At 43.6% G+C, this 20,439-nt stretch overlaps 1 protein-coding gene across 24 annotated transcripts in view; it reads right to left on the bottom strand.

Moving 5' to 3' along the window:
• Positions 1 to 20,439, bottom strand: part of KCNMA1 (potassium calcium-activated channel subfamily M alpha 1) — a 640,154-nt gene that overhangs the window by 130,625 nt on the left and 489,090 nt on the right. For 12 of the 24 annotated variants that reach the window (XM_034423984.3, XM_087871879.1, XM_087871886.1 and 9 more), the window contains one exon: positions 13,291 to 13,464. The exons of the other annotated variants lie outside the window; for them this stretch is intronic. In XM_034423984.3, the coding sequence (XP_034279875.3) occupies positions 13,291 to 13,464 (174 nt within the window). The remainder of the gene's footprint in view (positions 1 to 13,290; positions 13,465 to 20,439) is intronic. 24 annotated transcript variants of the gene reach the window in all.

The following is a 20,439-nucleotide window of genomic DNA, read 5'->3' as shown; positions in this document are numbered from 1 at the left end:
CATTCTCCACCATCCAGTCAGAGCTGAAGAAGCTTCTTGAAAGAGAAGCGAAACGTCTTCAGAAGAAAAACCAGAAAGTCCAGTTGCCTCTTGAAAAAGCACCTTTGGGACTGGAACCTATTCCAGCAATTTGCAACACAGATAGGCCTCAATTTACAGCCATTGGTTTAACAAGCATTTGAGGTTACTGTTCTGACTCAGCTCCCCAAACATGACAAACCCTCTGCAATCAATCAATGATTCCTTTATTAGGAGCGTCAGCAGCCCTGACAAAAAGTCTCTTTCTCACAGCAGGCTAGCAAGTCTATCCAGCAGGGAGATGAATAGTTGTCTGCCATACCTATTCATCTCCACCCCTTGCCTTTTATCCCCAGACCTAGGGTGGGGTTTTGATAGCAGCGGTGGCTCTTCCGTCCCAAGGACCGGCCCATAGATTTTCACTGCTCTCCTCTCCTCTGCCTTCTGCGCATCCATGCATCAGGCACTGTACCCAGTCGTTCCTCCTCTTCCTCATCAGCCACCTCCAGACCTGGGGGCTGTTGACTCTTCATCTGAGGCTGACGGATGGGCCAGGCTCCACCTCTCCCTCCCTCCCTCTCTCTGTCTCTCTCTCTCTCTGTCTCCCTCACTCTCTCTCTCTCTCTCTCTTTCTGTCAGCTCCATTTCCCTCTCCCTGCCCAGCTCTCAGGTTGCCTTGATGCTAATCAGGGGTGAAATGCTCCCGGTTCGGACCGGATCGCCCAATCCAGTAGCGATGGTGGCGGTTTGGAGAAACGGTAGCAAAAATCCCTGCACCCTCCCCCATGCCCAGCTGAGCTGCACGATCATCAGAGGCTTTTTAAAAAAACTTTTAAAAGCATTTTTTTTACAACTCTTCCGACGAAAAAATTCTTTTAAAAGTTAAAAAAAAAAGCTTCTGATGATCGCACGGCTCAGCTGGGATCATCAGAGGCTTTTCAAAGCATTTTTTTTCTGCAACCTCTTGGCCGAAGAGGTGGTAAAAAAAATGCTTTGAAAAGTCTCTGATGATCCCAGCTGAGTTGCCTGATTGCAGAGGCTTTTCAAAGCATTAGAAAAAATGCTTTGAAAAGTTAAAAAAAAAAAAGTTGGCCACGCCCACCCAGTCACATTAACCCCACCACCACCAAGCCACGCCCACAGAACCGGTAGTAACAAATTTTACATTTCACCCCTGATGCTGATCCTGACTCCCACGCCTCCTCCTCATCTGATGTGGCTGCTGGAGGGGCCAGGAGCTGACAAGCCACAACAGTTATAACAGCCTTGGAAAAAAAAATGACTTATGAACAGTCCTTGCTCTTATGATGGTCACAGCTTTTCCCAAGATCATGGAATCAAAATTTGGGCCCTTGGTAACCAGCATGTAGTTGGTGGTACAGTATAACAGTTGTAGCATCCTGGGATCATCTGGGCATCTGGGATCATTGGCAGTGGTGGGTTTCAATTTTTTTTTAATACCGGTTCTGTGGGCGTGGCTTGGTGGGTGTGGCAGGGGAAGGTTACTGCAAAATCCCCATTTCCTCCCGATCAGCTGGGACTTGGGAGGCAGAGAATAGATGGAGAATAGATGGGTGGCCAGTCAGAATTTTTACTACCGGTTCTCTGAACTACTCAAAATATCCACTACCGGTTCTCCAGAACTGGTCAGAATCTGCTGAAACCCACCTCTGGTCATCGGGTCATCTGGTTGCCACCTGGAACCTTCCCAACCGGTTTCCGACAAGGAAAATCAATGGCGGAAGCCAAGATTGGCTTAACAGTTGCATGATTCACTTAACAACCCATGGAAAAAAAACTGTAAGTATAACCCAATCCAAATATAATCAATTATGTGCCTCAGGATCTTGGACAGTCCAAGCACCAGAAAACTATGGTAGCGTGGAGGCTGATTTGCTTGACATTTTAATGCGAACCCATCCAAATTACACACAGGAATTTATATGAATGCAAATCTACACAGATTTCCTGCATTTTTCATTTTATTGCAGTATCAATTTGCAACTCATTGGCACCATGTTTTTATACCAGTGGGGAGGGAGGGAAAGATGCATAAAAATGACATGATTTCCAAATAGGGAAAAGATGTCCTGGTTAGCAGAAATGTATAACAAACTGCGTACAAATCTCTGTTGTCGCTGTGCTTTGTTAAAATGCAGATTGATACCGACATCTGACTATCCGATTTAAGTCTGGAAAATTGAAAAGCTGATCAAAAACACAAGGCACATCTTTTATTTTTATTTTTTTTGCACATCCTCTGTTTTGGAGCTTTTCAAAATCTTGGAAGAGACATACAAAATCCTGAAAGTATGATTTGATCCATACACTTTGCTAAAACTTTTTATTATTATTATTTTCAAGCAAACAGTAAGGCCTGAGGAAAAAAAACACGAGAATTCTTTTTTTCACCATGATTGAAAAAGAAATAATGTTTATATTTTGGAAGGAGGCAAACCTGCATATTTACGTATTTCCTGCTTCTCTTCTTGCAAAATTTAAAAACTCGGCCTTGCCACGTAAGAACTTCTACAGCTTTCCCCCAAAGTTGCTATCTTTGTAGCATAGCATAGCGTTGCGGAGAATGAGACTGTAAAAGCTCCGTGTGATACAAGGGTGATAATTTGTGACGCCTGTATCGGCACGATTTCCCATCTCTGTGGGATTGAATTAATGCAATTTTTTATTGTGTCATTCTGCTCTTGATTTGATTGTCTTTTCATATTAGCCTCATTAAGAAAATGTCAGGCTAAAGCAACACTAATGTTCTCCAATGGTATCTGGTTGGACTGTTTCATAAAATCTGCATTAGGAAAACAGAACTGTCTGATTACCAGCTCTTGGGTGGCCACGGATAAAACAACATCATCGCAACTCCCTGTAACATTTCCCCCACAACTCTGTCAACTATGAACTCTTTTCTTATTTATGTACTGACAAAGCTATGAACTCTTTCTTTCATTCTAGCCTCTCAAAGGGAGAAGTTGGAAGTCTTGCTTCCTTCAAGAGGTCTCGTTCCACGCCCGATGACATTAACAAGCAAACATTTGCAGGCGATAGAATGTGGCCTTTGTTATAATGACAGTATCTTTGGAACATAAGTAGTATAAATTCCAATAATTTCATTTTCAGTCATTGACCGGCCTTAGATAAGGTAAAAGTAATATAAAACTAAAATAGAAATAAAGTGGAAGTCAAAACAAAATTGGACTAGAACTAAACTAAAGATGTGGAGACTTTAGAAAAGAGTGCAGAGAAGAGCAACAAAGATGATTAGTGGACTGGAGGCTAAAACATATGAAGAACGGTTGCAGGAACTGTGCATGGCTTAGTGAAGAGAAGGACTAGGGGAGACATGATAGCAGTGTTCCAATATCTCAGGGGCTGCCACAAAGAAGAGGGAGTCAAGCTATTCTCCAAAGCACCTGAGGGCAGGACAAGAAGCAACGGGTGGAAACTAATCCTAATGGCTTAGGACCTGGTTGTTTACAGGACCGCCTGCTACCACCAATAGCCTCCCACCAGCCAGTACGCTCCCATGGAGAGGGGCTCCTCCGGGTGCCGTCGGCCAAACAATGTCAACTGGCGGCCCCTAGGGGGAGAGCCTTCTCTGTGGGGGCACCTACTATCTGGAACGAGCTCCCCCCGGAGATACGGAGGATCCCAGATCTGCGCACCTTCCGTCGCGCGCTCAAGACTTTCTTATTTCATCAAGCTGGCCTGGCCTAAATCTTCTCCCCTTTTAAATGTAAATTTTAATTTGTTTTTAAATTATTGGGTATTTTAAATTTGTCTCAGCCAAATTATTTAATTCGTTTTTATTCTATTTTAAATTTTTGTATTTATGTGTTTTATTCTGTGGCTGTTCACCGCCCTGAGTCCTTCAGGAGTAGGGCGGTATAGAAATCCAATAAAATAAATAAATAAATAATCAAGGAGAGAAGCAACCTAGAACTAAGGAGAAATTTCCTGACAGTTAGAACAATTAATCAGTGGAACAACTTGCCTCCAGAAGTTGTGAATGCTCCAACATTGGAAGTTTTTAAGAAGATGTTGGCTAACCATTTGTCTGAAGTGGTGTAGGGTTTCCTGCCTAAGAGGGGGTTGGACTAGAAGACCTCCAAGGTCCCTTCCAACTCTGTTATTCTATTCTATTCTATTCTATTCTATTCTATTCTATTCTATTCTATTCTATTCTATTCTATTCTATTCTATTCTATTCTATTCTATTCTATTCTATTCAGGCATAAATAGAATTAAGGATTAGGGGTGAGATGATAGCAGTGTTCCAATATTTGAAGGGCTTCCACAAAGAAAACCTATTCTCCAAAGCACCTGAAGGCAGGACAAGAAGCAATGGGTGGGAACCAATCAAGAATAGAACAAACCTAGAAATAAGGAGAAACTTCCTGACAGTGAGAACAATTAACCAGTGGAACCTCTTGCCTTCAGAAGTTGTAGGTGCTCCATCACTAGAGGCTTTTAAGAAGAGACTGGACAACCATTTGTCTGAAATGGCATAGGGTCTCCTGCTTGAACAAGGGGTTGGACTAAAAGACCTCCAAGGTCCCTCCCAACTCTATTATTCTATTATTATTCTGAGTCCTCCTCGTCCGTCAGGTCCACCTAAAACTCCTCCTAAAATAATTTCTTGAACTTCTTGTTACTGAGGGAAAGGGAAAAAAGGACCATCACTTTGGAATGGAGTTGCATATCAGCAAGTGTGACATGATCGTATCATCGGGTTTTCTGTCCTACAGAAAGTTTGCACAAGCCACAAGTTTTCAGTAGCAGAATAGGAAAGGCTACTTCCACGAGACTTGAAATTTTGGGCTTAGACAACGTAGAACTAAGCTGCCTTTGGTCTGATCTAAGTGTAGTACATAAAATTATCTGCTACAATGTCCTACCTGTCAACGACTACTTCAGCTTCAACCACAAATACATGAGCAAACAATAGATACAAACTCAAGGTAAACTGCTCCAAACTCGATTGCAGAAAATACGACTTCAGCAACAGTGGTCAATGCCTGGAATGCACTACCTGTTGTGGCCCGCCAGCGGCCTGCGCGGATTGTGGCTGATCCCAATGAAGAGGAGGCTGGTGTGATGTCACACCAGCAGCCTGCACAGCCAGCGCTCGCGTCGGACAGTGAGGAGGCTGAAGAGGATGTGATGTCAGAGGCAAAGACTCAGCCAGGGCCTTCAGAACCTCCAGAGGCTCCTTCCAGTGGAGAGAGCAAAGTGGAGGAGCCTCTCCTCAATGCTTGTGCACGCAGGGCTGCTAAAAGGCAGGAGTGGCTACTCAGGAGAAGGAGGTCTACTCGAGAGTAAGGCTTGAGGATAATTGGCCACTCCCTTAGCCTATTTAAGTTGCACGCAGCTAGTGCGTTCTTGCTGGAAACAACTTGTATTATTATCAGAGTATTTTGTTTTATCATATCTTGTTTTCTGGGCTGGTTGCAACTTTTGCCAGTCTTGTTTATTCTTGTTACTTAATAAATTTGATAAGGACCATTGGTGTGTGTCAATATCCTTGGAAATCCGGAGCTGGGGCAGAACACTACCTGACTCTGTGGTTTCTTCCCCAAACCCTCATAACTTTAACCTTAGACTGTCTACTGTTGACCTCACCCCATTCCTAAGAGGTCTGTAAGGGTTGTGCATAAGAGCACCAGCATGCCTACCATCCCTGTCCTAATGTTTTCTTTTATTCGTATCCATTTCCTGTATTCATAATCATGTTTATACTTTTATCTGTTATCTTATATATGCTTGACAAATAAATAAATAAAATAACAGTGGTAAATTTATACAAACGGGCAACACATCCTAATTTGGAATAGAATAGAGCTGGAAGGCACCTTGAAGATTTTAAAAACCTCCATTGATGGAGCACCCACAACTTCTGGAGGCAAGCTGTTCCACTGCTTAATCGTTCTCACTGTCAGGAAGTTTCTTATTAATTCCAGGTTGCTTCCTCTCCTTCCATCCATTATTTCTTGTCCTGCCTTCAGGTGCTTTGGAAAATAGGTTAACCCCCTCCTCTTTGTGGCAGCCCCTCAAATACTAGAACACTGCTATCATGTCACCCCTAGTCCTTCTTTTCTCTAGACTGGCCGTATCCAATTCCTGCAATTGTTCTTGATATGTTTTAGTCTCCAGGCCTTTAATCATGTTAGTTGCTCTTCTCTGTACTTTTTCCAAAGTCTCAACATCTTTTTTGTAATGTGGTGACCAAAACTTGATGCAATATTCCAGGTGTGGCCTTACTAAGGATTTATAAAGCGGTACTAATACTTCACGCAAATTTGATTCTGTGCCTCTGTTTGTTGCATTGGCTTTTTTGGCTGCTGCTGCACACGGCTGGCTCATGTTTAACTGATTGTCTACCAAGGACTCCAACATCCTTCTCACAGTTACTGTTTTTGAGCCAGATTTCACCTAATCTGTACTTGTACCTGTGGTTTCTTCCTGCCTAGATGTAAAATTTTGCTTCCCCCCCCGCCCCCCCATATCCAGCAACCAGTTCTTTCTGGACAATAATGGAAAACACCGGTAGTCTTCTTCATTGGAATGGAATGTATGTTTAACATTCCTGCAGGATTAGAACCAAATTAGCATGGAAGCAATCCCATTTTAAAAAGCCAAGTTATGTTCTTGCTTGCTCCGATTTCTAAATATCATTATTTCACGATCGTCGCTCGTTCTCTTTAATGTAAAAGAGAGAGAGAGAGAGAGAGAGAGAGGGAGGGAGAGAGAGAGAGCGCAAAAGCGAGGGAGAGCAAAGAGAACAAGAAAAACACATTAAGTCGTCTTAAAAGCAGACAGACTTGATGGTCGGAGAAGGGGTGTCTGTGACCAGAGCCAGGCCTGTAATAATATAATGATCTTTAATGAGTGTCTTGGGAAACGGCAGGGTCCTAAGCTTGAAAGGCGAAGGGCATAACTGACGGAGGTTATGCTGACACTAATTCAGAGTGATTTTCAGAACAACTGAAGAATGTAAGAAAGGTAATCTTACCCACCGATCTGACCTCTCTTTGATACCTTGCTGCTGCCACTTCTAATTGCCCAGATCTCTGCCTTTTCACATATGCTCGTCTTTAATAATAATAATAATAATAATAATAAAAGCCCAAATGCCACCCCTTGCTCTTTGAGCTAAGCAGCCCTTGCTTCAAGTTGGGCCTTCTCACGGGAAGGAAAACATCCATTTCCATTGAAACCCAGCCAGCGAGATTTCATATGAGTGAGTTGTGGGTGTACTCTGCACAAATCTGAAGATGCAGAGATTGCAACCTGGGACCTGACTAATGTTATTAACCGGCTAACTTTGAGTTTACAAAGGGCAGGCTGGTATTGGAAGTCTGTGTTGTTTCTTATTAGCTATCAAAAGCGGAGTGATCTCACACGGCGCAGAATTAAATCTGGTTCTGCCTGATGGCTTGATGATGGATGGAAGGTGTATGCGGCTGGAGGAAAGGAGACCAAATCCCTCCCAAGCTATTATTCTGGCTTTTATGTTTGACTGCAGTGTGTGGCTAACATGCTTTTCAAGAGCAGATGTTTAGAGGTGTGTGGGAAATTACGTCTCAAACTTCCCCCCCCTCCCACTTTTACTTAAGCTGTTCCTTCCTTTCCCCTCCAAAACTAGAAATCAAAATGAAAGTAACCATTGGTCCGTATAACATTTTCCCTTTGAGGGAACAACAGAACAATGGGTAGGAAACGCATCAGGGCGTATTTATAGGGCTGGCTGTTATGAACATTGTTACTATGGGCTTCATGGAATTTCATAGAATAACGGAGTTGGAAGGGACCTTGGAGGTCTTCTAGTCCAACCCCCTGTTCAAGGAGGAGACCTTATACCAGCGATGGTTATCTTTTTTGGCACCGAGTGCCGAAACTGGAGCATGCGTGCATGCACGCAGGCTGGAACATTGGAACCTGGAAGAGAGCAGCTGGCTGGTGCGCATGTGTGTGGCGGCCAGATGCTCTTTTGGGTTCCATTGTGCGCATGCACGCCGGACAGCTGGTCCAGTGCACATGCGCACCGGTCAGCTGCTCTCTTCTTGGTTCCAGCATGTAACTTGGAAGAGCAGCTGGTGATGGCGTGAGTGCCTACAGAGAGGGCTCTGTTTGCCACCTCTGGCACACGTGGCATAGGTTTGCCATCATGGCCTTATACCATTTTGGACAAATGGCTGTCCAGTCTCTTTTTGAAAGCCTCCAATGATGGAGCACCCACAGCTTCTGAAGGCAAGCTATTCCATTGTTTGATTGCTCTCACCATTAGCAAATTTCTCCTTAGTTCTAGGTTTCTTCTCTCCTTGGTTAGTTTCCAACCTTTTTTTTTTTTTTTTTTTAATTTGATTTATATGCCGCCCTTCTCCGGAGACTAAGGGCGGCTTATAGTGCATTAAGCAATAGCCTTCATACTTTTGTATATTTTTATACAAAGTCAGCTTATTGCCCCCACAAACTGGGTCCTCAATTTACCTACCTTAGAAAGGATGGAAGGCTGAGTCAACCTTGAGCCTGGGGAGATTCGATCTCACTTTAATTGCAGACAGCTGGTGTTAAATTACAGAGCTTAGTCTGTTGAGCTATCCAGGCTCCTTTGTTTCTTGTCTTGCCTTTTGGTGTTTTGGAAAATAGTTTGACACACAGAACTGTCTCTGTAGGAGCCCCTCAAATATTGAAACACTGTCATCATGTCATCCCTAGTCCTTCTTTTCTCTAGTCTAGACATACCCAGTTCCTGCAACTCTTCTTCATATGTTTTATCCTCCAGACCCCTAATCAAGCTTGTTGCTCTTAGCTTCACCCTTTCCAGAGTCTCAACATTATTATTTTTTTATATTGTGGTGACCAGAAGTGGATGAAGTATTCCAAGTATGGTCTTACTAAGGGTTTATAAAGGGGGTACTAATTCTATGCCCCTATTAATGCAGAGTAGGATTGTCACAGTTTTTTTAAAAAACTGTGCATTAATGGGAATAATTTGCCATGGCCAATTCGCCATAGTCAAGTTGCCACAGCAAACTCACTGCACGGCAAGAGCTACGCTAATATGGAAAAAAAGGGTGGAAAAGAATCGTTAAAAGAAAGGATAAAAAAGGAGGGACAGAATGAAACATGAATGACAAAAATTAAAATATGTTTTTTTAATTTATTTTAAATAATTAAATCGAATTGTTAAATTGTCCCATGCGAGTTCTTCCATGGTGAGTTGGCTGTGGCAACTTGTCCCATTATGGCATTTTAGTAGGTTTTTTTTTTTTGGCAAAAAAACCCCCTTCCCACATATTTTAATTTAAACAAACGGTTTGGTACAATGGTATGGTAGCAATTCTAGCGAATGGGCATTTTCAGAGTTCTTAAGAAATCACACAAGGGAAGTTTTGGTGGGCTTTTTCCTCCATTAAGACAATCAGGCTCCATTGTGGTTATTCTCCAGACCAACATATTGGCCAAATAAAGAGAGAGGTTAAGGCGGGAGGTGAGGGAGGGAGGGAGGGAGGGAGGGAGAGAGAGAGAGAGAGAGAGAGAGAGAGAGAGAGAGAGAGAGAGAGAGAGAGAGAGTGAGTAGGAAACAACCCCTACCTTCCCAAGCTTTCTCAAGCACAACTCTTGACATGATCTGTGACTTCATCAGAGCTGTGTCATGGTTTGGATTGATAGCTCTGCATAGAGTCAACAAAGTAACACCCAGATTGCATGCCCTATCCAATAAATCATGTCATTCATGCTGGATGCAAAATGTCCACAGAAATCCATCTTTCGGCACTTTTCTCTGAACAGTCATTCCTAATGAATAGTATCATCTGCACACTAACTTCTGCATCCTGTCATCTTCTCATCATTCTCACCTTCTCATCTTTCTTACTACCTTCTCCTACTGCCTTATGATTTATCACATTGTTTGTATCTTATGATGTATATTACTGTATCATGATTTATGATCTATGACTTATCACTTTGTTGTTTGTGTGTACACCGAGAGCTTCTGCACCAGAGACAAATTACTTGTGTGTCCAATCACACTTGGCCAATAAAGAATTCTATTCTGTTCTGTTCTGTTCTGTGCCATTCCACTCCACTCCACTCCACTCCACTCCACTCCACTCCACTCCACTCCACTCCACTCCACTCCACTATATTCTATTCTATTCTATTCTATTCTATTCTATTCTATTCTATTCTATTCTATTCTATTCTATTCTATTCTATTCTACTCTACTCTACTCTACTCTACTCTACTCTACTCTACACTACACTATTCCCGTAGGCTCAAACTTCTTAATCTGCATGATCAAACTCCTTAGTTCATATAATCAAAATTAAAAAAAAGAAAGAAAAAGAAATGGACTCAAAAAATTTGTACTTGGAATCCTTGGCACAGAAAATGCCCCTACATTTTTCATATGGATGTTGAATTGGGGTGGATGGGTTGGGGAGGGGGGTAAAGCCATCTATTGCGGAAAGGAGCTGGATCAAACCGAGGTCTGCAAAAATGCAAAATAATGAAACCAATCCCGACAGATTTATTTAACCATAATGCTGAGCTCTGACTCGTGGCACTTTTGGTTTCAAAAACACTGGTCCCTCCATGGCCCAGATCAAAAGCTGACAAGTCAGTGGAAATCACAGCTAGGGAAAATGACTCAGTGTTAAGTTTCGTGATTCATCAGTAGAAATCTATACGTTCAATTCATAGCAACTTAAAAGGATTTAAGTAGCCCTCCAAGGTCCTTTCCCACCCCGCGTTCTACGATTTCAAATATATGACACAAATAGTGAATAAGTCTTCCCACTTGGAAGGGACCTTGTAGGTCATCTAGTCCAACCCCTCACCCATGCAGGAGCCCCTACACCATTTCTGACAAATGGCAGTCTGGTCTCTTCTTAAAAGCTTCCACTGGTGAAGCTCCCACAACTTCCGAAGGCAACTTCTGTTCCATGGGTTGATTGTTCTCACTGTCAGAAAATGTCTCCTTATTTCTAGGTTGAATCTCTCCTTGTTCAGTTTCCATCCATTATTCCTTGTCTGACCTTCAGGTGCCTTGGAAAATAGCTCGATCCCTTCCTCTCTGTGGCAGCCCCTCAAATATTGCAACACTGCTATCATGTCTCCCCTGGTCCTTCTCTTCTCTAGACTAGCCATGCCCAGTTCCTGTAACCGTTCTTCATATGTTTTAGCCTCCAGTCCCCTAATCTATGCTGCTCTTCTGTGCATCCTTTCTAGAGTCTCAACTGCAGCTATTTCAGCTGACTGCTAGTTCAGCAGATCAGCGGATCAAATCTCACCGGCTCAAGGTTGACTCAGCCTTCCATCCTTCCGAGGTGGGTAAAATGAGGACCCAGATTGTTGGGGGCAATATGCTATTTAGTATACTGTCTTTGGTGTAAGCTGACCAGAGTCCTCGGAGAGTGGGCGGCATAGAAATATGAATAATAAATAAATAAATGGCTAACCTTTTCCAGACTGAGTGCCCAAAGCGCGTGTGTGCATGTGCAAATGCGTGCACGCATGCCCGAACCGCCAAAATGCAATGCGCACACAGCCCTCGCATATGCCCGCCCCTGCACATGCATGCATGGCCCCCCTCATGTGCCCTGCCCCGCCCCAACGCATGTGCGGCAGAGACCTGAAGACCAGGTGGCTCCTGGCAGGAGGCACGCGCGCATGCACGGCGAAGCTGAACTGGGGTGACGGGGTGCATGCCCACAGAGAGGGTGTTGCATGCCACCTCTGGCACATGCGCCATAGGTTTGCCATTACGGGTATAGGGTTTCCTGCCTGAGCATGGGTTTGGATTAGAAGACCTCCAAGGTCCCTTCCACTGGTGGGATTCAAATACTTTAACAACCGGTTCTCTGCCCTAATGATGCCCACACGGTGGTCATGTGACCATGTGGGCGTGGCCAACTCAACGTCACTCACGTTAATTGGCGCTTCACCTTAACTGTTACAATGTAATAAGGGTTAACCAGAGAGGCAGTTTCTATAAGCAGGGCAATAAAGATTAGGCTAGAAACAACACCAGAATGTTTCCTTCTTGCTTTCCTTACAGGATTAGCCCTGTAAAGTGGAAAAAAACAAAATAAGGTTTCTTCCAACAACCAGTTCTCCGAACTGCTTAGAAAGTTAACAACCGGTTTTCCCGAATAGGTGCGAACTGGCTGAATCCCACCATTGGTCCCTTCCAACTCTTGTTATTCTGTTCTGTTAAATTTGTTTTGAATGTTTGAACTGATATGAAAAGGCGATCTATCTACTGGATTAGTAGTATTTACATCCAAGAGTGTAGGATGCATCCAAATTGATTCAGCAGTGTTCAACTGAACCCATCAATGTGATTTGTCAAATCAATTGATTATTTTTTTTTTGAATGAATCAATTTGGAGTGCCTGAACCTTCGTTCACTCCAATCGTGGAATTTGACACTTCTGGGTCACTTCAGACCCTGCAATTCCTATCCTAATGAGGCTTTACTCACTGTGGTAGCTAGTTGGCATGGGCAACCAGAACTAAACACATAGCTTTTGCGACTTTTGCTTATTGATTGGCAAAATAATAGAGACGGAATGCACACAAGTACATTTGCGTTGAAAAGTATTATGCAGTCAGGACAATGTCTGTCACAGCCACCAACTATGAAGCGATATTGCCATTGCGTATAACAATACTCAAATTATATTACTTAGTTCAGATGAAAGATGAACTCATCTACATGTCTGCAGAAAGAAGTTACACGGATAAACAATTTTTGTGCTACACACAGCATGAATTACACTGAATTTGCCTAAAATGCTCTCTAAACTACAATCTATTGCAAAAAGCCTAGGAACATAATTTCCCCCCTACAGCTAATAGTAAAGCATTGAACGGCTATTATGCTGTGCATATTAATTAAAAGCAAAATTGCACAAAATTGCAGCAAGACGCTGGGTTTTCTCTCCGAAAAGTTCCCAGGTAGGATGGCAGAAAGCGGCAATTAAAAATATGATTGCGTTTGTTACAAGAAATATATATAATGTATGTATGTATTTATGTATATGTATATATATATACATTGAACAATTAAAACAGCCACAAGACCCAAAGGGTGCAGAATCTCCACCCCACTCCCCCAAGGCCATTTGAAGCCCTCACTTCCCACCCACTGGAAACAAACAGAACCACAACGGACGACACAAGACAGGGATGAAACAACAGACAGAAACTACAGAGATAGAAGAAGGCGTGCTGGTGTTATAACTTACAGGCACGTAAACTGGTGGAGCAACCATTAACAGAGACAGAAGAAAGTGGGAAGGCTGTCTCAAGGATGTCCATGTTACTACGCGCACGGCCTGACATGCAAGAGCAGTCGCGCTCGGAGTAGCCGCAATCAAAACAACATGCCAGTTTGAGCCTCTTGCAGATGGGCATCTTGGCTATAACCGTGGTGGAATGGGAGGAGAGGAAGAGGATCAGGTTAATGGAAAGGTCAGGTAGGACAATGCAGCTGGAAGGTCATGTAAGGGAGACAACATACAGGCAGGGGTGGGCTGCTACGGGTTCGCCCGGGTTCAGGAGAACCCGTAGCTAACATTATGGCCGGTCCGGGGAACCTCCAAATCCCAACCCTGGCTGGCCCTGCCCACCCCGCCCCGTCCCTCCCAGGAGTCTCCATACTGCCGGTTTTGGATGCGAGGTAAGTGCAGGGCCCGTGTGGAGGCTCGGGGAGGGGAGAAAACGGGCCTCCCAGAAGTTCCAAAATGCCACAAACGGGCCTCTGGAGTCCGGGGGAGGCAGTTTTTGCCCTCCTCGAGGCTCAAGGAAAGCCTCCGGAGCCTGGGGAAGGCGAAAACGCCCCCCCCAATGGTGCAGGAGGCCGACTAGGCACACACCCACCATGGCCACACCCACCCAGCAACCGGGCAGAGAACCCGTTGCTGAAATTTTTGAAGCCCACCCCTGCATACACGTCTTAGCTCATGGGGGTCTTGACCCATAGCAAAATAGTGTCGTGTTTATTAATCACATCACATCAGTTCAGAGGAAAATACCCATTGTTTTTAATGTTCTTTTAGGACAATTCAAGGCTACAACTCTTGTGTTCCCATTCAAGGTTTTTGCAGAGTTTTTTTTTTAAAAAATAGAAGAAAACATCAATTTGTTGTCACAAAATGTGCTGCTTATTTAGGTTTTGGATGGCTTTTTTTTTTTTTTTTTTGAGCAACCAGTAAAAGAGAGTATTTGAACAGACTCACTCACTCCTTCGTAGCATTGATGGTGTTACCTAGTTCAGTAATGAAATGTCTACAAGAAAACAACCAAGCTCAGAGAGCACCAAAGATCCCTCCCCCCGAGTTTTCGAGATATGTTTGATCTAGCATTACCCCCCCCCCCCATACTGGTAACTCTCTTTGAAATTCTAACTTCATTTAATGTAAATATACTTTGGGAAATGAAGTTGATTTTATTCAAACGAGAGGTCCTGCTACTAAGAATAGATAAGTATAGCACTAAAGATCCAGTTCTACAGAGGAATTATTGAGCCTGTCATTTGCACCTCTATAACTGTCTGGTTTGGTTCTGCAACCCAACAAGACAGACACAGACTTCAGAGGATAATTAGAACTGCAGAAAAAACAATGGCTACCAACCTGCCTTCCATTGAGGACCTGTATACTGCACGAGTCAAAAAGAGGGCTGTAAAAATATTTACAGACCCCTCGCATCCTGGACATAAACTGTTCCAACTCCTACCCTCAAAACGACGCTATAGAGCACTGCACACCAGAACAACTAGACACAAAAACAGTTTTTTTCCCAAATGCCATCACTCTGCTAAATAAATAATTCCCTCAACACTGTCAAACTATTTACTAAGTCTGCAATACTATTAATCTTCTCATTGTTCCTATCACCCACCTTCTCCCACTTATGACTGCATGACTGTAACTTTGTTGCTTGTATCCTTACGATTTACAGTATATTGATTGTTTCCTAGTATGATTTGATTGCTTATTTGTACTCTATGACTATCATTAAGTGTTGTACCTTCTGATTCTTGACAAATGTATCTTTTCTATTTATGCACACTGAGAGCATATGCACCTAAGACAAATTCCTTGTGTGTCCAATCATACTTGGCCAATAAAGAATTCTATTCTATTCTATTCTATTCTATTCTATTCTATTCTATTCTATTCTATTCTATTCTATTCTATTCTATTCTATTCTATTCTAAATAAAATTGTCTTATAACCTCAGACAGAAACAATCACAACTCCATGTTTTAATTTAAAGCATGCCCTGCGGTTTTCTGTTTTTTTCCTTGTTGAAGTGAGACAGGAGAAGATAAATCTTCCCCAATGGGTCAGGCTCTGTTCTAAGGCCTTGATGACTTGCTGCTTGTAGTATATTTGTCAACCAAGGGAGAATATCCTGATTGTGGGAAAACAGGCAACAAGGGACACAGAAGAGTGATCCTCTCTTTTTCTCAAAATTTGCTTGTATATTCTGGGGCTCTCAGCATTCGCTTTGAGTTATCTTGCAGCTGTTAACATTTGTCAACACACAACATCAGCCTTGGTCACAACACCATAGGTCAATTATGGCTAACCTTTTTGTCATCGTATGCCGATAGTATGTGCGTGTGTGTGCAACAGCTTGCACACATGCCTGCACCCATAATGCAATGCACGTGCACCCCCCGTACTCCTCCACGGATGCCCGTGTGACACCCCCCCGCCCCGTTTTAGGCCTAGCAGCCTCCTTGTAGCCTCCTGGGACCAAAAACGGGCCATGGGACCAGGCTGCAGGGAGGCCTGCTAGGCCCAAAATGGGCCATGGGGGATGCCATCCCCTTGTGCTACCCCCCGCCCCCCAGGCATGTGCATGTGACCCCCCTGGGCATGCACACACATCTCCCACATGTGCCCCCTCACACATGCGCAGCAGAGACCCGAAAATCAGCTGGATGGCGGGAGGCACACGGGCATGCGGGGTGGAGCTGAGCTGGGCAACGGCTCATATGCCCGCAGAGAGGACTCCACGTACCACCTGTGGCACATGTGCCATAGGTTCGCCATCACGGTAATAGATCTTGGTTGGGTATTTGGAAGCAAAAACAGAATTCTGCTACGGGTTTGTTTGGAGAGGTTATCTACTCCTATGAAATGATTTGACAATCTGTTTGCTATTTTTGTGGGCTTCCTCTTTTTAAGTCTCCTACAATGTTTAAACAAACCCTTTGCATTTTTTCTATTTTAAACTTTTGAGCTTTAAAAAAAAGAAGCAAACTTTCTTCCTTTGTCCTGAAGGTTCTTTTTCAAGAGTCAAGTGGACTTTGTTTTTGTTTTGTTTTTCTTGAAGGTATTTCGCTTCTCATCCAAGAAGCTTCTTCAGTTCTTCTAAAGAAGCTTCTTGGATGAGAAGCGAAACAACTTCAAGAAAGTCCAGTTGCCCCTTGAAAAAGCACCTTTGGGACAACCGTGACCTGGATGACTGAGAACCTGCATGTTAGGCGGTTGTATTAACCTCTGAGCCACAAGTTCTCCTCCCTTCATCAGCTTCATCAGGTGTCTTGATAGAAAAACACTTAATCTCTCCCCTGGCTCAAGCTGATGAAAAGAGGAGAACTTGTGGCTCAGAGGTTAATACAACTGCCTAACATGCAGGCAGCCCAAGTTCGAATCCAAGTAAGGGTATGGCTAGCTGATGAGAGCTAAATTGCTTGAAATAGATTTATATTAGTCTCCCTTTATTTCTTTATCAGCGAAATATAAATTTGGTATAAAATGGTTTGTCATGAATGCGATTGCTTGAGGGCTCCTGAATTGGAGCTGAAAGGCGAAAGAGATGCAATATGCTCCCTCCCACATGCTGGGGTAGATCAGGTGTCTTGATAGAAAAACACTTTACATACATACATACATACATACATACATACATACATATTGGCTTTTTATTATTATCATTTTATTATAATTAAAACTGCCCAGAATATCATCGGGCTCCAGCTACCAGCCCTGAACATCTTAGAGTCTCATTATTTGAGAAAGTTGCATAACATTCTCAGAGACTCTTCCCATCCTGCTTACAATCTTTTTGGACTGTTGCCTTCCGGCAGAAGATGCAAAACAATTAAAACTCGTACCACACATTTTCTGAATAGTTTTTATCCCAGAGCTATAATTGCACTCAACCATGAACTAAAGGGCCACCATCAGTGAGCTGTTGGACAGCATTACTTGGTCTGTTGTGTGGATGTTTGGGTGGTTTAGGGGTGGGGAATTTGTGGTGGGTGGGAGTGTGCTTGGGGATTGCTATATGTGTTGGACCTGGTCTTTGGGTGTTAAGTGAATTTTGTTGTATGGGCATACTGTGTATACACGTACAATGACAATAAAGTTGTTGTTTTTGTTGTTGTTATTATTATTATGGAACAACCAATAAAATTGGTCTAAAAAGCACTGCCTGGCTAAAGAGAAATTAAAGTTCCTCTAACTGAGGGGTGTCAAACTCAAGGCCTGGGCTGCATCTGGCCCTCGGGATGCTTAGATCTGGCCCGCGGGGCCACCCTGGAAACAGAAAAGGACTGGCCAGCAAAAATATGTGGTCCTCCCAAGCTCCATTTTTGCTGGCAGAGGGTTGCAGGAGGCTGTCGCAGCCGAAAACGGAGCTCGGGAGCCCATTTTCTTTGGCAGAGCACTTGGGTCATCACAGGCGACCACAACATGAGTGACATTGAGCTGGCCATGCCCACCATGGCCACACACACACACACACCGAGATCAAACACAACCCTGATGTGGTCCTCAATGAAATCAAGTTTGACATCCCTGCTCTAACCACAGTATAAAGTTGATTTTCAGCTCTTCCTATTAATCAACTGTAGCAAAACCCAAGGATATATATGCCAGCTGTGCGATATGGTGCTGTTGGCTTGGCAAACCAATCCCTGTTTTCATTTCTATCTAAATTACGTCTTATCAAAAGGCAATCATCAAATAAGACCAGGGAGACAGGAGAGCAAAACACTTAAGAACAACAATTCCTTCAACAACAATTTGTGTTCTTCAATTCCACGTCGGGAACTGATTGATGCAAGCCCCATTTTAAAAACAAGGCATTTCAGGGGTCATTTTTAATTATTAATATTGGCGGTTCTGGAGGCCACACATCATTTGAGCAATTCTCTTTGTGTATGTGCGGGAAAACAATTTGAACTTTGACAATCCAGCTCTTGAAAGAACCGGCTGCAGTTTCATCCGTCAACAGAGAGGCAGCTGCAGATCAGAGAAAGCAGTTTGTACAGAAACATGCATATCCTTCTTCATTCTGATACGGGGTGGTTTTGCATTCACATACATACCAAAAGGAAAATAAATATTTCTCAGCGTGCCCGCCCGCACGTAGATCAAGACGAAGAGTCGGGAAGGAAAGAAGGGCCAGTGAGCAGATCAAAGACATGATGGGACATTAAAGATTGTGCAACCAGACACATACTGTTTCCCATTAAACCGTCATAGACGTTAATTAAATATGGCAATCAACAGCCAAGAAAGGAGTCCACTCTGTATGTTTTCATTAATGTTTGTATCTTGACACCTTAATGTTCCATAAATGCCATCTATTCTGAAACATTCTGGGCACCAAACCATACTGCACTGTAACGCTGATGAATAAAAGCAAGCAGAAACAAAGCAATCTCCTTTGATTCCTATTACTCTTTTTGTGTGTGTGTGTGTGGTTGTTACCATTTTCTATTTCTTCTGTGCTTTAGCCATCAATGGGAACAAATATGGAGTGCTGAGGTCCTCTAGTGGTTTATCATCAAATAGCATCTGGCTAAAGACAGACGCAACATCTGTCAAATGGAGGAGGAGGAAGAAGAAGGAGGAGAAGGAGAAGAAGAAGAAGAAGAAGGAGAAGAAGAAGAAGAAGAAGAAGAGGAGGAGGAGGAGGAGGAGGGGAGGAGGAGGAGGAGGAGGAGGAGGAGGAGGAGGAGGAGGAGGAGGAGGAGATGGTCGTGGTGATGAAATGGATATAATGCTATTTCAGTTCAACTTCAATTCCAGTCACATAAGGGAACTGCAGCATTACGGGAACAACTATGGGTCAGGTTTGGGTCTTGTGTAGGAGGGTCCATCTGACCCATCACAAGACCCTCACTTGACACGACCCACATCTGACCCATCACAAGACTCATTACAAGGCCCTCACCTGACGTGGCCTCCCCATCACAAGACCCCCACCTGACCCATTACAACACCCTCACCTGACATGACCCTCACCTCACATGACCTCTACATCATGACCTACTGACTGCACAAAGCCCAAGCCCTTACAAGCAGAAGAACCCCGACACTGACATCCCCTAAATTCTGCTGAAGACGTTACTTAGCCTGGTAATGAAATATTCGGAAACCAACCCACAAGCTTGGAGAATGAACCTCCACGCTCAAATAAGCATGAATCTCTCTCTACCAGCTATTCTAAACCAAGGATGTAAATGTGGAATCACTTCCTGGAAGAGGAGCTGGCTGGAGGGGTCAGGTAGGACGTTTTCAACAACCAGTCCCTTTTGAAAACACCAAGTCACACAAAATGAATTTCAGTGCTGTCTAAAGAGTTGGGGAACTCCTGGATGAAACTGCAGGTATCTTGACTTTAGAGTTCTTTGTTGACTCTCATGACATCAGTTGGCTTTGACAGCCCAATGTTGAACGGCCTTTGAAGTTTGTACCCATGTTTTAAACGGTGCACTGACCCATGTGCATTTACAGACAGAAAGGTACTATGTAACATAGATTCACTGCTATGGGCTGTGATGCTCGTTCACCTCCTCGTGGTGCACCCTGGATAGCACGGACGTGTGAACCAAATGACTAGCAACAACCGGCAGCCAGACTACATTGAAAAATTGGCAGTTAATGACGGTTGCCAGCCAGACATCTTTGTAGAACTCCTGGCTCTCTAAATACAGGGCAACAGGTAAACAAAATGGGACTTTTTTTTTTTGTCTTGAGCCACATTGCACCACCAGCTTTATGAAGGCAGGAAGCCTTAGTGAAGGAGTACAACACAATTATGAGAAACCCGCCTCTTCCTCTGCACGCTGATCTTCTTCTTCTAACAATCTCTTCTATCAATTGACAGTCTTAAATCCAGGAAGCCCTTTCGCGCACTCGCTCAACCGCTGTCTAACAACTTTGACATCAACACACAGTGGAAAGACAAATGGGCTGCTGAACCCCCAGATACAGGCAGTTACATAGATGACCCTACACAAGAGGTGCCAGGTTTCTGACCTTCCTCACCAGCATCGGTCAATTCTGAACAGGATCTGTACCCAACATGGTGTCTGCCAAGACTCATTGCTTAAGTGGGGTCTTTTCTCTACCCCTCAGTGTGAT

Source organism: Pantherophis guttatus, chromosome 6 (genome assembly GCF_059756535.1).
Source record: "Pantherophis guttatus breed Tessera chromosome 6, ASM5975653v1, whole genome shotgun sequence".
Classification (NCBI taxonomy): Eukaryota; Metazoa; Chordata; class Lepidosauria; order Squamata; family Colubridae; genus Pantherophis; species Pantherophis guttatus.
Note: the sequence above shows the minus strand (reverse complement) of the source record. Positions and strands in the feature narration are given on the sequence as shown.